Genomic DNA, 14,856 nt, shown 5'->3' with positions numbered 1-14,856 from the left:
ACAACAAACAACATGCATTGGCAAATATTGTATATTTTAAAGTTATATTTGTGGCTTTGTAGTACACTTGTCATTTTTGGGACCCGAGTTAGCTTGCTGTTCGGTGGTAGGTCCGTCTTAAAGGCCGTACTTTGACATGTAACGGTTTACTTTTTACAAATTGTGACTTTGATGAAGAGTTGTACTACAAAGCCACACAGAAATCGTTCAGTGACTGTCTTTGAAGCTTAACTGTTGTTTAGCATTCACCATGTATAAGCTTCAATCCTTTTCTCCATATATATCTTACCTACATATCCTCAAATTTCGTTACATATTTGTTCAAATATTGATAATTTTTTATTGGTATGGGACATTCGAGTGCGTAATAATATTAAAGTCTTTTCATAATGAAAGTATGTACATGTCACCTTCTTTACTTTTGTTGAAAGTTGAGTGCATGAAAATGTCTTTTTCCATAGAAATAATGCAAGAAATAAGATTATCATATATTTTTATACTTTATCTTATTATTTATCATCACGGCGGTCGTGAGGAACGAACAAGAGATTTTCACATTTATATTTGCTGTTTCTCTACCAAACAGTCATCATTTGGGATCAACGGCATAGTTTGGCTTCCTCATGGTCAGCATGGTGTGTAGTATAACACGTCTTCCCGAACTTTAAAATATCACTCAATGTGTCGGTCTAGAACAAAGCAGAATTAGTTAATAATGCATGCACACGGTTACGTTAAATATGCTGCATGAACTGTTTGCCGCTGAATATTCAAAATACCAATCAATTTACACTCCACTGTACATGCCTGACTGTATTTCTGTGAATCTAGGACTGCTTGTCCTGTACAAATATGGGACTGCAACAAATATTTGAATAAATGACGTCATTACCTGGTTCTGTTTAAATTTAACAAATACAATAAAAATATATTCACATTCAATATATTAATTTTCTAATGTGTTCACCACCATTGCATTTTGTTGTAAATATCAATTATCATACACTAAGATCGAAGTTATTTACATTTAAATGATTTTAGGGTCTAGACATGCTGTGACTCAATACGACTTTTGATATGTGGACTTCTCACGTCGCATAATGTTAAAACTGGATAACTCTGTGATCGATTTTTCAGGTTTCATTGGCTTATTTTGCGTATTGGGCTACTCTCAAATTCGCCATTTCTACTGCGTTAAAGACCAGGTTCAATACACCATTTCTTACATTAGAAAATGCCTGTACCAAGTCAGGAATATGACAGTTGTTATTCATTCGTTTGATGTGTTTGGACTTTTGATTTTGCCTTTTGATTTGGATTTTCCTTTTTGAATTTTCCTCGGAGTTCAGTATTTTTGTGTTTTTACTTTTTTTTTGAGACGTCGATGATCTCTCTGTTTTAAATAATGAAGTTTGTAATCTTCATAAAATATGACCGCTTCAATCAAGCAGAGTTAACCTTAAACAAGTTTGTCTATTGAAGACTGTTGGTGGCCTTGGTCTTTTTTGTGCTTTTTAGATCGGATTTTTTTTTCTATGACACGTTCCTCGTTTCCAATCGCAACTCTTATTAAGTTGCATTCATCTTATCCAATCTTCCATTCAACCGTTCGAAGTTTTGTACTGAAATTTGTTTAAAAAAAAAGAATATGTATGATTTTAATGACCTCTACAAAAGAAGCAATTTATGGTATTTTATTTTGTTGTGACAATATTATTTTCGGCTAGTATTTGATGGAATAAGTCGTAATTTGTGTTGCTCTTTCTCTTTATTGATTCTTTCAAAAGAAGTAGATTGATTTTAATACTTAGCGCCACTATGAGTGGATTTTTACCTTTGATCATATTATTTTTGCCAATTCCACTGATAAGGAATTTTTCACTCTAAACCCTGTGAATGACTGCTGCGGGTATGTAAGTATGTAATACCTCCTATACATTTCTAGGAATATAATTGGTTAAAAGCAACTACATGGTGACCGTGTATAATCACTATGGGATAAGAGACGCAGGAACTATTTCATTACCCGATTAGTAGTTGTATTACGTCCCTTTATAAAAACAACACGGTGTTGAGGAGAAATTGATGACGAACGATTGAAATAAATTCAACAAAGACATTTAAAGATAACAAGTTGTATTTTTTGGCATTTGCTTTTGTTTATACCTATGTAAGTAGGTTCTTTAACACTTACGATATATATTGGGCAAGTAAGTAAATTCCATTTGAAGATTAGAGTTTCGCTCTCACCCCATATGGAATTTACTGACCCCATATATATATCGTATTAGGTCACTAGCAAACTATGCAACTAATAATATTCGTCATACTGCTTCTTTAAATAGCACAATTGATTAACTTAAATGGAAAATGTCATAACTATTTACTAATTGGTGCACTCAACTAGATAAATTATCTATACCATAGGTGTGTGGTCTTTATAAGTTGACTGCATATGATTTTTCTACAATGAATTATTTTTATTCGTCTCAAATATAATATCAAAATGACGTTACGAAATCTGTAATAATTTGAAAAACCACACCAATGATTATGACAAAGATACGTTTGTCAAAATCATTTGTGTGGTCATTCCAATTATATATTAACAGTGCAGGGCATACAGATGATAGGGTTACTTAAAAGTAAAATAAAATACCGTACTCCGAGGAAAATTCATAACGGAAAGTCCGTAATCAAATCGAACGGATAACAACTATCGCATTCCTGACTTTGTAAACAGGCATTTTCTTATGTAGAAAATGGTGGATTAAACATCTGCACTTGAAGTTTATTCTTTGATTCCCTCAAAAAAGAGGCGAAAGATACCAGAGGGACACCCAAACTCATAAGTTGAAAACAAACTGACAACGTCATGGAAGAAAAAGACCAACAGACAAATAATAGTACACAATACACAACATAGGATACTAAAGACTAAGTAACACGAAACCAACCGGAAACTGGGCAGATCCAGCTCCACACGTGGCAACCGCCGTGTTGCTCATGGTAGTACAACCCCAGTAATATTAAATTCGATAGGACACATTCGTCAAAAGGGGATTTGATTGTAGTAACGACATTAGGAACATATCCGCTATCATTTATCGTCAAGTGATTTTCAGTCTATGGAAGAAGCGATTCGATAAAAGCTTTTAATATATCAACGAGCGATATTGTCTTATATCAACGAGTTGCATTGTGGGAAATTTCAGACGAATGTTAGCATTTGTACGAAGAAAGGCAGATTTCTTGGTATAAAGTAATGACTCTTTTCTTAAAAAAGGGTGACATTTAACATGAAATACGTCTGGTGTATAATTTTCATGAGTTATTTTATGTAATAACAAGCAAGGTGTATTTAAATGAGAAAATTTAATTATTGAATAAATGAAACATAAATGCACGATTTATCATTTGTAGATGTACACATTTTATAAATATCATGTAGCAAATTCAGTGGAATGCAATTGAGATGAATTCAATTGTTTGCCAAAATCACCTATAAGTCAACGATACTGCTATATTTTAAAATATCAATGCGATATTTGTCTTATATCATAGCGATGATTTTTTAATATAAAAAATTTATGAATGCGATACTTTTCTAATATAACTGCTATAGTATTAATACGATGACACGTCACAATGCATGTCAAGAAAACTGCAAACATAATTCACAAACTTAGATCATGACCAGTTCAATGTTTTAGGATCAACATCACTAAAATTTCGTTACTGTAAAACAATTAACGCTTACATGAACTTATCATTCCGAAAATGTTGCTTGACCCTATTGATAGTTGAAAGTGTTAACAACCTGTTCAGTCTATTGTCTTCAATCACATGGTTTAACCAACTAACTAACATGTTTAACCCCGCCACATTATTTATGTATGTGCCTTTCCCAAGTCAGGAGCCTGTAATTCAGTGGTTGTCGTTTTGTTATGTGTTACATATTTGTTTTTCGTTCATTTTTCTTTTATATAATAAGGCCGTTATTTTCTCGTTTGAATTGTTTTACATTGTCTTATCGGGGCCTTTTATAGCTGACTATGCGGTATGGGCTTTGCTCATTGTTGAAGGCCGTACGGCGACCTATAATTGTTAATGTCTGCGTTATTTTGGTCTCTTGTGGACAGTTGTCTCATTGGCAATCTTACCACATCTTCTTTTTTATAATTCTATTTGAAGTGATGATGCAATGGCGGAATTTAAAAGCGGTTGCAAATACGTCTACCGACCTATTAGATTCTTATTTACTGGTCACACTGCTATAGTTTACCCACCTTGGTAATATCGAAATAGACAAAAAATATCATTACTTAAAAGAAACATTCATTCAAACAATCCAATCCAATACAGCTCCAAATTACAATGAATATTCAAATGGTAAAATCAATAATCCAAACAAATTAAAATGTACAAATGCTGATGTCCCGCTCTTTGAAGATACCAACTGAGTAGCCTCAGACTATAAAATTGGACAACTTCAGATACAACGAAAATCAAAAATCTTGTCAAACAGAAAATATATTTATTATTAACATAGCAAAAGATATTGAGAAGGAAGACAGTTCTTTTTGGATATCAAAGACTTTTCCCCGTTGGTAAATTGATATCTCTATGAACATAATCAGCTCGCCGCGTGGACGCTCTTTTACATCGCGATGACCGTGAGGGTATTCCGATGTATTGTTGCCACAGAGATTTGACTTTCGTTTTTGGCTAGTAACCGATCGTATAAATACGCGAACTTTTCATAGTGCAAAATAACAATCCGTATCGCTTGTTATAAATTCATTTCTTCAATGAGTACTAAAAAAATGTTTAGAACACAAATAAATAAGATGTAAATGTCTTTTGACGTTAGAAATGTGTATATTCGTTCATTCGTTCATTGTGTATTAATTTACGTTTTTTGATTGAGTTAAGTCTGCCAATTGATATTTTATCGTGTGTTTTTCTATGTTGTGATGTTATGCTATTGTTTCAGAAAAAGGGAGAAGGTTTGGATCCATTAAAACGTTTAATCCCGCTGCAAATGTTTGCACCTGTCCAAAGTCAGGAATCTGATGTACAGTAGTTGTCGTTTGTTTATGTATTATATACGTGTTTCTCGTTTCTCGTTTTTTTTATAGAGATTAGACCGTTGGTTTTCCCGTTTGAATGGTTTTACACTAGTAATTTTGGGGCCCTTTATAGCTTGTTGTTCGGTGTGAGCCAAGGCTCCGTGTTGAAGGCCGTACATTGACCATTAATCATGGTTGACTTTTTTTTTAAATGTTATTTGGATGGAGAGTTGTCTCATTGGCAATCACGCCACATCTTCCTATATCTTTTCTATATTCATAAATTTAGATTGTTCAGTTGGAGGACTGGAAAGAAGTTATTTATAAGGGGAAATTTTAAAGATTTATAGATATAAGAAGATGGTGCATGAGTTCGAATGAGACACCTTTCCATCAAAGTAATAATTTGTTTAAAGTAAACCATTATAGATCAAAGTAGATCCTTAAACACGGAGCCTTGGCTCACAGCGAACACCACGCTATATAGGAACAAGAACATTGCTAGTGTTAAACCATTCAAACAGGAAAACCAACGGTCTAATTTAAAAAAAAAAAGAAGATTCAAAAGTACAGGTCAATCATTTTGAAACTTAGCTATTTGATTATTTGATTACGGAATTGTTTATAAAACTCTTATTTGATTAGATTTGCTTCCAAAAACCAATTGAGAAATTTGTAAGATGTCACCAAAAGCAATTTGAATTTAAGCAATGGTCTTAAAACTGCTTATTTACATACAATACTACTAAGAAGTAAAATTAAAAAAAATACTGAACTCCGAGGAAAATTCAAATCAGAAAGTCCCTTATCAAATGGTATAATCAAATGATAAAACACACAAAACTAATGGATAACAACTGTCATATTTCTGACTCGGTACTGGTTTTATAGCACTTCACCTCTCACGTGTATGACAGTCTCATCAAATTCTGTCATATTTACAACGATGCGTGAACAAAACAGACATAATAGGTAAAATTGTCAAAATAGGGGTACAACAGTCTAATATTAATACTAATCGGTACTAATATTGATATAACAAAAAACCGCTATGATATTTTAAAAGTATCGCATTGATATTTTAAAAGTATCGCATTGTTTATTTATGTATATAAGAAAAACACAGCACTTCAAATTTTACACTGACATAAACTTAAGCTTCTAACTAACTTCTGCATGTATATTTAGACTCAATTGTTGTTTATATTTGAACAATAAGTTTTAAAATTAGTATTTTCTTAATTTTTCGTTGCCGAAAACAACATTTTCCGCATGGAATGTCTGCATATTTACAATTGATATTAGACAATATCGCTATGTGATATAAGAAAAGTTTTTATCGATACGCTTCTTCCATAGACTGATTTTAGTTAGAAGAAAAGTATCCGCTATTATCAAAAATTTAGTGAAACAGATGAATACGCTTGTTTTAGTTTACTCATTACTGTTTTGTAACACTTACTGTGAATTCATTGACCAGTGTATTATGTCAAAGAAACTTATGATTAAGATGTTCATTTAAAGAAGAAAATGTTTTCCTGGAGCTAATTTGCATGCAAAATTGACGTAAAAATTTGGCGTATTAAATCATAATCCTGGTACCTTTGATAACTATTGCCATACACTAATTTTAAATCAATTAATGAAAAGAAAACTAGTAAGCAATAACTTGTTTCAACTGAAAGATTAAATGTATGAATGTTATTTTGAAAATATCAAAATCATTACTAGTTTTGAGTTGAAAACTGTAAAACATGCAGGCAGACGTTCAACACAAAGCTTGAAGTGTTGTAAGTATAAAAAAAAACGGAACTTGATCCGTCCATCCGTTAAACGTGTCCGTATGTTTGTGCGGGATGTAAAAATACGCTTTGAGAAACAATGCAACAACTCTTTAGTTGGTCAGTTGCAATGCAGCTTTTTTGCAATTTCAATATACAACATATCCTCATTTTCAATAATTAAAAAAAATTCCCACCTTTCATCCTGTTTGACCAACCTTGTCGAACTCACGTAATATTTTAATTTATCATTTGCTGTCCTCCTGATTAGCATGAACTACTTGATTTAAAGAACACCCTACTTTCCTTTTTAACATGCCGTCGTTTAATTCCTTGTTTAATATTGTGTGTGTTTTACCTTTACGACATGCGGTCTAGATTATAAAAGGGAGTGGTTTGTACGCAAGTTTCACATTACCACATAATGTGCAAGTAGAGTGCATTATATGTTTACTGGTTAGTGTAGTCTTTTATGCTGTCAAATATTTTTTGGTCATTCCGGCTTTCCTTTTAATGTATTATTGATAAAAACAAACCGTTTAAACAAAGTAAAAATAACTAGACCATGATAAGTTAAGATATGACCACATGCAAGATTCACCCAAGGTTATTATATTTGAAATATAATTACGTGCTCTGTAAACAACATAAAATCTCCCTGCAGATGAATTATACGTCAGTATAAACAATAAACGTTATAAACCTAACAAATACTAATTAGACAAATGCGATTCATAAACATTATCATAAACAAATGCGCTATTCCACAAAATCAACTTGCATTTTTGAAACTCAAAAACGCGTACCCTACCCCATCGCCATTTGTATAATTATTTCAAAGTAAAAGTCCCTCTCTGCTATGATAAACTCATTCTTGAACAGGAACAATATTAAGGTACATAGTGTTTTAAGACATGCTTCTGAAGTCGTTACAATACGGCATTCATAAAATGTCAATGATTTTTTTCACATGTTAGGAAAGAGACTCGAGAACCATGATTTCACGAATTTCAATATGAAGCATCCATAAAACAACTCCGATAAATAAACTACCCATGCCATTAGATATTTGAGATGTTTTTTCAAAGTGGATTGAACCAAAAGTACCAACGGACCTCCGCGGAAATTTTATTCTAAATCATAGTTTATAATTTTTTAAACGGGTTAAACTACACCGCCTTTGTTTCAGAATGTAACGTTTGAAATACATGTGATATTAGTATCATTTTCGTGTGCATAACACAATCTTCATCAGGAAAGCTCGAGACTGAAAGTTTCCAAAGCCAAACATATAAAACATTTGAGAGCACAAAAGGTTGTAACGGTCATTTGGTATCACATCATTTTTTTCTATATGAATATTTATTTTGCAAAGCTTCCTGGTTGAGATAACACAATGAAGTTGAATTCTTGAACAAAATAAAGTTTGTTTAAACTCTCTATCCCGGATCTAGTAGAACGCACCCATAACGAAATAGGACTTCCTTGTTCTAAAATTTGAAATACAAAAACAGAATATAGTCATTCTAGAACTGACTTACCGGGACCCAAGACAACCGAATACAACTCTGATATTAGAAATGTTACCGATTTTACTCGCCTACTTTGCAATAGTTTCCATTGTATTTGCACAGGAACGTAAGTCGTTTGTGTTTTTATTTAATTTCTCTTACTTATGTATTTTTTAACATGAACTTAAAATCGTTATTTTCTTATTATACTTGATATATTTTTTTATATTCAGTATAACCATTCCAAAACAATTGAAACTCATCACTTCATTTCCATTTCAATGCTAGTAGTACAGAATCGGCGAAAGAAATTTTTTAACTGTTTAGAAAGGAGTGTCGGTGAATACGAAAGTTTGTAGTTCGTGGGCCAAGGTTCCGTGTTGAAGGTCGTATTTTGAAATATAATTGTGTACATTTCTCACATTATGCCTTGGATGGCGAGTTGTCTCGTTGACACTCATACCACATCTTATTTTAAAGCCCTACAGGTATATACACAATGTAGTATCTTTTATATATTACCGGCTGTACTAAATTCTTGTCTGACAAAAACGAAGTTTTGCCTCTAATTTGAGTTTGTAAAAACATGCGTTTTTCTGCTCCCCAATTCACGGAGGTTCGCCATTTTACCGCGACCGCTGAGTTTGTGAGAAATTTCTTCCTTGTCTATTCCTGTTGCACCGCGTTGTTTCATGGTATATGTTGCTGTCGGTTACCATTCTGTATCTGTATCTTCATATATTCTGCCAATGTAGGCACACCTTCAGTACGAAGTAATAAATCTAATTTAAATCCAATCACCAATAGAATTAAAAACCAATTGTTCAGAAAACAATTGTAGGTCTTTCCACTAGTAAAGATCTATTTTGATATTGAAATATGAAAAATCAGTTTAAAATGTTATTTCCTATGGCTTTATGATGTATTTATATGAATTTAAAGCAAAGGTCAAAATGTAGAACGTCATATTAACCTATGACCTTCTTGACCTCAATTTCAAGTTCACAAACCAAGGACCTTAAATCAAAAGACCCTAGGTCTTTAATATGTTTGGTTTATTAGTAATATCACTTTACGCGTAATTCTAAATGTAAGAAGGGCAAAAACTCCCATTTATTGTCTGCGCATCCTTTCAACCAAAATATACAAGTAAGGACATGTCGCAACTAACAATTTATGAAAAATTATTTGTCGATATGTCATAAGGTATTTGAAAATAAATGAAAATAAGCCAAAATCAAAATTTAGAATATGACCTTGACCTTTGACCTTGACCTCATTTTTATCATTTTGGACCAAGGACCTCAAATCTAAAGACCCTATGTCTTTATCACTTATGGTTTACCATTTAGAAATGCATATCACTTAATTAAATGGAAAAGGGGGAATAACTCTCATATGGAGTCTCCGTAAAGCTTCGGTCCAAATGAATATCCTAATCCTGAAGATGTAACGAGCAATTTGGTAAAATAAATTTGTCTTAATCTTTAACGGTTGCGAAGGAGTAGTGGCCACAAGAAAAACAGTGTTTGGGGAGATAACTCTTACAACGCAAAGTATTTTGTTACGCAGTTGTAAATTTTTAAAGCGTATAAACTATATGATACCATATTCCAAATATCTAAGGGACATCTTTTGAAACATCAATAATACGCAAGAAAAAAAATTAGGCGGAAGAAAAAAAAAAAAAAATAATAATAATTAAAAACCAATTGTTCAGAGAACAATTGTAGGTCTTTCCACTAGTAAAGATCTATTTTGATATTGAAATATGAAAAATCAGTTTAAAATGTTAGTTCCTATGGCTTTATGATGTATTTATATGAATTTAAAGCAAAGGTCAAAATCTAGAACGTCGTATTAACATATGACCTTGGTTAATGAGTAATACCACTTTACGCGTAATTCTAAATGTAAGATGGACAAAAACTCCCATTTCTTGTATGCGCACCCTTTCAACCAAAATATACAAGTAAGGAGATGTCGCAACTTTCAATTTTGGAAAAAATATTTGTCGATATGTCATACGGTATTTGAAAATAAGTGAAAATAAGCCAAAATCAAATTTTAGAATATGACCTTGACCTTTGACCTTGACCTTATTTTCATTTTTTTGGACTAAGGATCTCAAATCAAGAGACCCTAGGTCTCCATCACTTATGGTTTACCAGTTAGAAACGCATATCACCTATATCAAATACATAAGGGGGAATAACTCTCATATGGAGTCTCTGGATAGCTTCGGTCAAAATTAAAATCCTAATCCTGAAGATGTAACGAGCAATTTGGTAAAATAATTTTGTCGTAATCTTTTACGGTTGCGAAGGAGTAGTGGCCACAAGAAAAACAGTGTTTGGGGAGATAACTCTTACAACGTTAAGTATTTTGTTACGCCATTGTCAGTATTTAAAGCGTATAAACTATATGATATCATATTCCAAATATCTAAGCGACATCTTTGGAAACATCAATATTACGCAAGAAAAGAATTAGGCGGAAGAAAAAAAATAATAATTAAAAACCAATTGTTCAGAGAACAATTGTAGGTCTTTCCACTAGTAAAGATCTATTTTGATATTGAAATATGAAAAATCAGTTTAAAATGTTAGTTCCTATGGCTTAATGATGTATTTATGTGAATTTAAAGCAAAGGTCAAAATCTAGAACGACCTATTAACCAATGACCTTGACCTCAATTTCAAGGTCACAATCCAAGGACCTTAAATCAGAAGACCCTAGGTCTTTAATATGTTTGGTTAATGAGTAATTTAACTTTACGCGTAATTCTAAATGTAAGATGGGCAAAAACTCCTATTTATTGTCTGCGCACCCTTTCAATCAAAATATACAAGTAAGGACATGTCGCAACTAACAATTTATGAAAAATTATTTGTCGATATGTCATAAGGTATTTGAAAATAAATGAAAATAAGCCAAAATCAAAATTTAGAATATGACCTTGACCTTTGACCTTGACCTCATTTTTATTATTTTCGACCAAGGACCCCAAATCTAAAGACCCTATGTCTTTATCACTTATGGTTTACCATTTAGAAATGCATATCACTTAATTTAAGGGAAAAGGGGGAATAACTCTCATATGGAGTCTCCGTAAAGCTTCGGTCCAAATGAATATCCTAATCCTGAAGATGTAACGAGCAATTTGGTAAAATAAATTTGTCGTAATCTTTAACGGTTGCGAAGGAGTAGTGGCCACAAGAAAAACAGTGTTTGGGGAGATAACTCTTACAACGTAAAGTATTTTGTTACACAGTTGTAAATGTTTAAAGCGTATAAACTATACGATACCATATTCCAAATATCTAAGCGACATCTTTTGAAACATCAATAATACGCAAGAAAAAAAATTAGGCGGAAGAAAAAAAAAAAAAAAAAATAATAATAATAATAATTAAAAACCAATTGTTCAGAGAACAATTGTAGGTCTTTCCACTAGTAAAGATCTTTTTTGATATTGAAATATTAAAAATCAGTTTAAAATGTTAGTTCCTATGGCTGTATGATGTATTTATATGAATTTAAAGCAAAGATCAAAATCTAGAACGTCATATTAACCTATGACCTTGACCTCAATTTCAAGTTCACAAACCAAGGACCTTAAATCAAAAGACCCAAGGTCTTTAATATGTTTGGTTTATTAGTAATATCACTTTACGCGTAATTCTAAATGTAAGATGGGCAAAAACTTCTATTTATTGTCTGCGCACCCTTTCAATCAAAATATACAAGTAAGGACATGTCGCAACTAACAATTTATGAAAAATTATTTGTCGATATGTCATAAGGTATTTGAAAATAAATGAAAATAAGCCAAAATCAAAATTTAGAATATGACCTTGACCTTTGACCTTGACCTCATTTTTATTATTTTCGACCAAGGACCCCAAATCTAAAGACCCTATGTCTTTATCACTTATGGTTTACCATTTAGAAATGCATATCACTTAATTTAAGGGAAAAGGGGGAATAACTCTCATATGGAGTCTCCGTAAAGCTTCGGTCCAAATGAATATCCTAATCCTGAAGATGTAACGAGCAATTTGGTAAAATAAATTTGTCGTAATCTTTAACGGTTGCGAAGGAGTAGTGGCCACAAGAAAAACAGTGTTTGGGGAGATAACTCTTACAACGTAAAGTATTTTGTTACACAGTTGTAAATTTTTAAAGCGTATAAACTATACGATACCATATTCCAAATATCTAAGCGACATCTTTTGAAACATCAATAATACGCAAGAAAAAAAATTAGGCGGAAGAAAAAAAAAAAAAAAAATAATAATAATTAAAAACCAATTGTTCAGAGAACAATTGTAGGTCTTTCCACTAGTAAAGATCTATTTTGATATTGAAATATGAAAAATCAGTTTAAAATGTTAGTTCTTATGGCTTTATGATGTATTTATATGAATTTAAAGCAAAGGTCAAAATCTAGAACGTCGTTTTAACCTATGACCTTGACCTCAATTTCAAGGTCACAAAGCAAGGACCTTAAATCAGAAGACCCTAGGTCTTTAATATGTTTGGTTAATGAGTAATATCACTTTACACGTAATTCTAAATGTAAGATGGACAAAAACTCCAATTTATGGGCTGCACCCTTTCAACCAAAATATACAAGTAATGGACATGTCGCAACTAACAATTTATCAAAAAATATTTGTGGAAATGTCATACGGTATTTGAAAATAAGTGAAAATAAGCCAAAATCAAAATTTAGAATATGACCTTGACCTTTGACCTTGACCTACTTTTTATTTTTTTGGACCAAGGACTTCAAATCTAAAGACCCTATGTCTCTATCACTTATGGTTTACCATTTAGAAATGCATATCACTTAATTAAATGGAAAAGGAGGAATAACTCTCATATGGAGTCTCCGTAAAGCTTCGGTCCAAATGAATATCCTAATCTTGAAGATGTAACGAGCAATTTGGTAAAATAAATTTGTCGTAATCTTTAACGGTTGCCAAGGAGTAGTGGCCACAAGAAAAACAGTATTTGGGGAGATAACTCTTACAACGTAAAGTATTTTGTTACGCGGTTGTAAATTTTTCAAGCGTATAAACTATACGATATCATATTCCAAATATCTAAGCAACATCTTTTGAAACATCAATACTACGCAAGAAAAAAATTAGGCGGAAGAAAAAAAAAAATAATAATCAGAACAAACCCTATAGGTCTTTCCACGGAAAGGTGGAAAGACCTAATAATAATAATCAGAACAAATTCAATAGGTCTTTCCACGGAAAGGTGGAAAGACCTAATAATCAGAACAAATTCAATAGGTCTTTCCACGGAAAGGTGGAAAGACCTAATAATATTATCAGAACAAATTCAATAGGTCTTTCCACGGAAAGGTGGAAAGACCTAATAATAATCAGAACAAAACCTATAGGTCTTTCCACGGAAAGGTGGAAAGACCTAATAATAATCAGAACAAATTCAATAGGTCTTTCCACGGAAAGGTGGAAAGACCTAATTATAATACAGTCTGTACACAATAAAAGTATGTCAATATATTCCTTCACCAATATCACACACATATCAAGTCTTATTTACGGAATTTAGAATATATTTACTAATAACTTACAGTCCACACACAACTACTACTTAGCTAAATTTGACTTTCTTGAGTTTGTCTGTCTAGTGGTTAGGAGCTTGTACCTTTGCATCTGCAGGTTATATATAAGTGTTCTACAAGCAGGTTCAACATGCAAGCTAACAAAGCTACATAAATCACTAGTTTGAGTGCAAGCACAGAATTTCACAAGATAGTATGTGTTAATTATCACATGGATTAAGTTTATATCCAAACTAATGTTAAATAGTTCTACCAATCTAAGACATTGCTCACGTATCATTTTTAAAAGCTTTTCTCTGTCCGGTTCTAGATGTATACAAGAGATAAGAAAGTGTTCAATCGTCTCGTCTTCTTTATTACAAATTTTGCAGGTGGCTGATACCGCACATTTGTTGAATTTGGCTCTATTTGATTGCAGTGTGTAATTTCCTGTTGCAACTTTAGTTCTAATAGGTATTCTGTTGATGTCCCTGCAGTTTGAGGTGTTTGTTGTAAGGATTAGATGTATTGTTTTGATCTTATAGGCACATGCGACGTATTGCAAGCTTGAATAACCCTCCGAATTTTCATTTATCTTTTCTCTCCAGTAAGTATAAATTTTCCTTGTAATCAAGTTTTTCCATTGGAATTTTCCATGCAGGAGGATATGTTAGGAAATTCTGACAGTCTGTCAGATCATATTTTAGGCATATTTTCTTTATTTCGATGAACCAAATTTTACTTGTATGTGTTTTTAATTGCAGCTGTCTTTCTGCTAATCTCCATTCAACTGATGTTTTGTTAGCTCTGGTGATATTTCCAAAAAGTGTTAAAGCTTTTAGGTGGATTTCAGCTTCAATTAGCAGCATTCCACTTAGCAGGGTCAGTTGAGGTAAAGAGAGTATTTG

General features: G+C 32.4%; 1 protein-coding gene across 1 annotated transcript in view; it reads left to right on the top strand.

Moving 5' to 3' along the window:
* Nucleotides 1–8,318: 8,318 nt before the first annotated feature.
* Nucleotides 8,319–14,856, top strand: part of LOC143045934 (cadherin-99C-like) — a 28,043-nt gene continuing 21,505 nt past the window's right edge. Inside the window, exon 1 of the mRNA XM_076218781.1 lies at nt 8,319–8,491. Within this exon, the coding sequence (XP_076074896.1) occupies nt 8,434–8,491 (58 nt within the window). The 5' untranslated portion in view covers nt 8,319–8,433. The remainder of the gene's footprint in view (nt 8,492–14,856) is intronic.

This window comes from Mytilus galloprovincialis, chromosome 9 (genome assembly GCF_965363235.1).
Source record: "Mytilus galloprovincialis chromosome 9, xbMytGall1.hap1.1, whole genome shotgun sequence".
Classification (NCBI taxonomy): domain Eukaryota; kingdom Metazoa; phylum Mollusca; class Bivalvia; order Mytilida; family Mytilidae; genus Mytilus; species Mytilus galloprovincialis.
The sequence above is the reverse complement of the archived record's forward strand: the minus strand, read 5'-3'. Positions and strand labels throughout refer to the sequence as shown.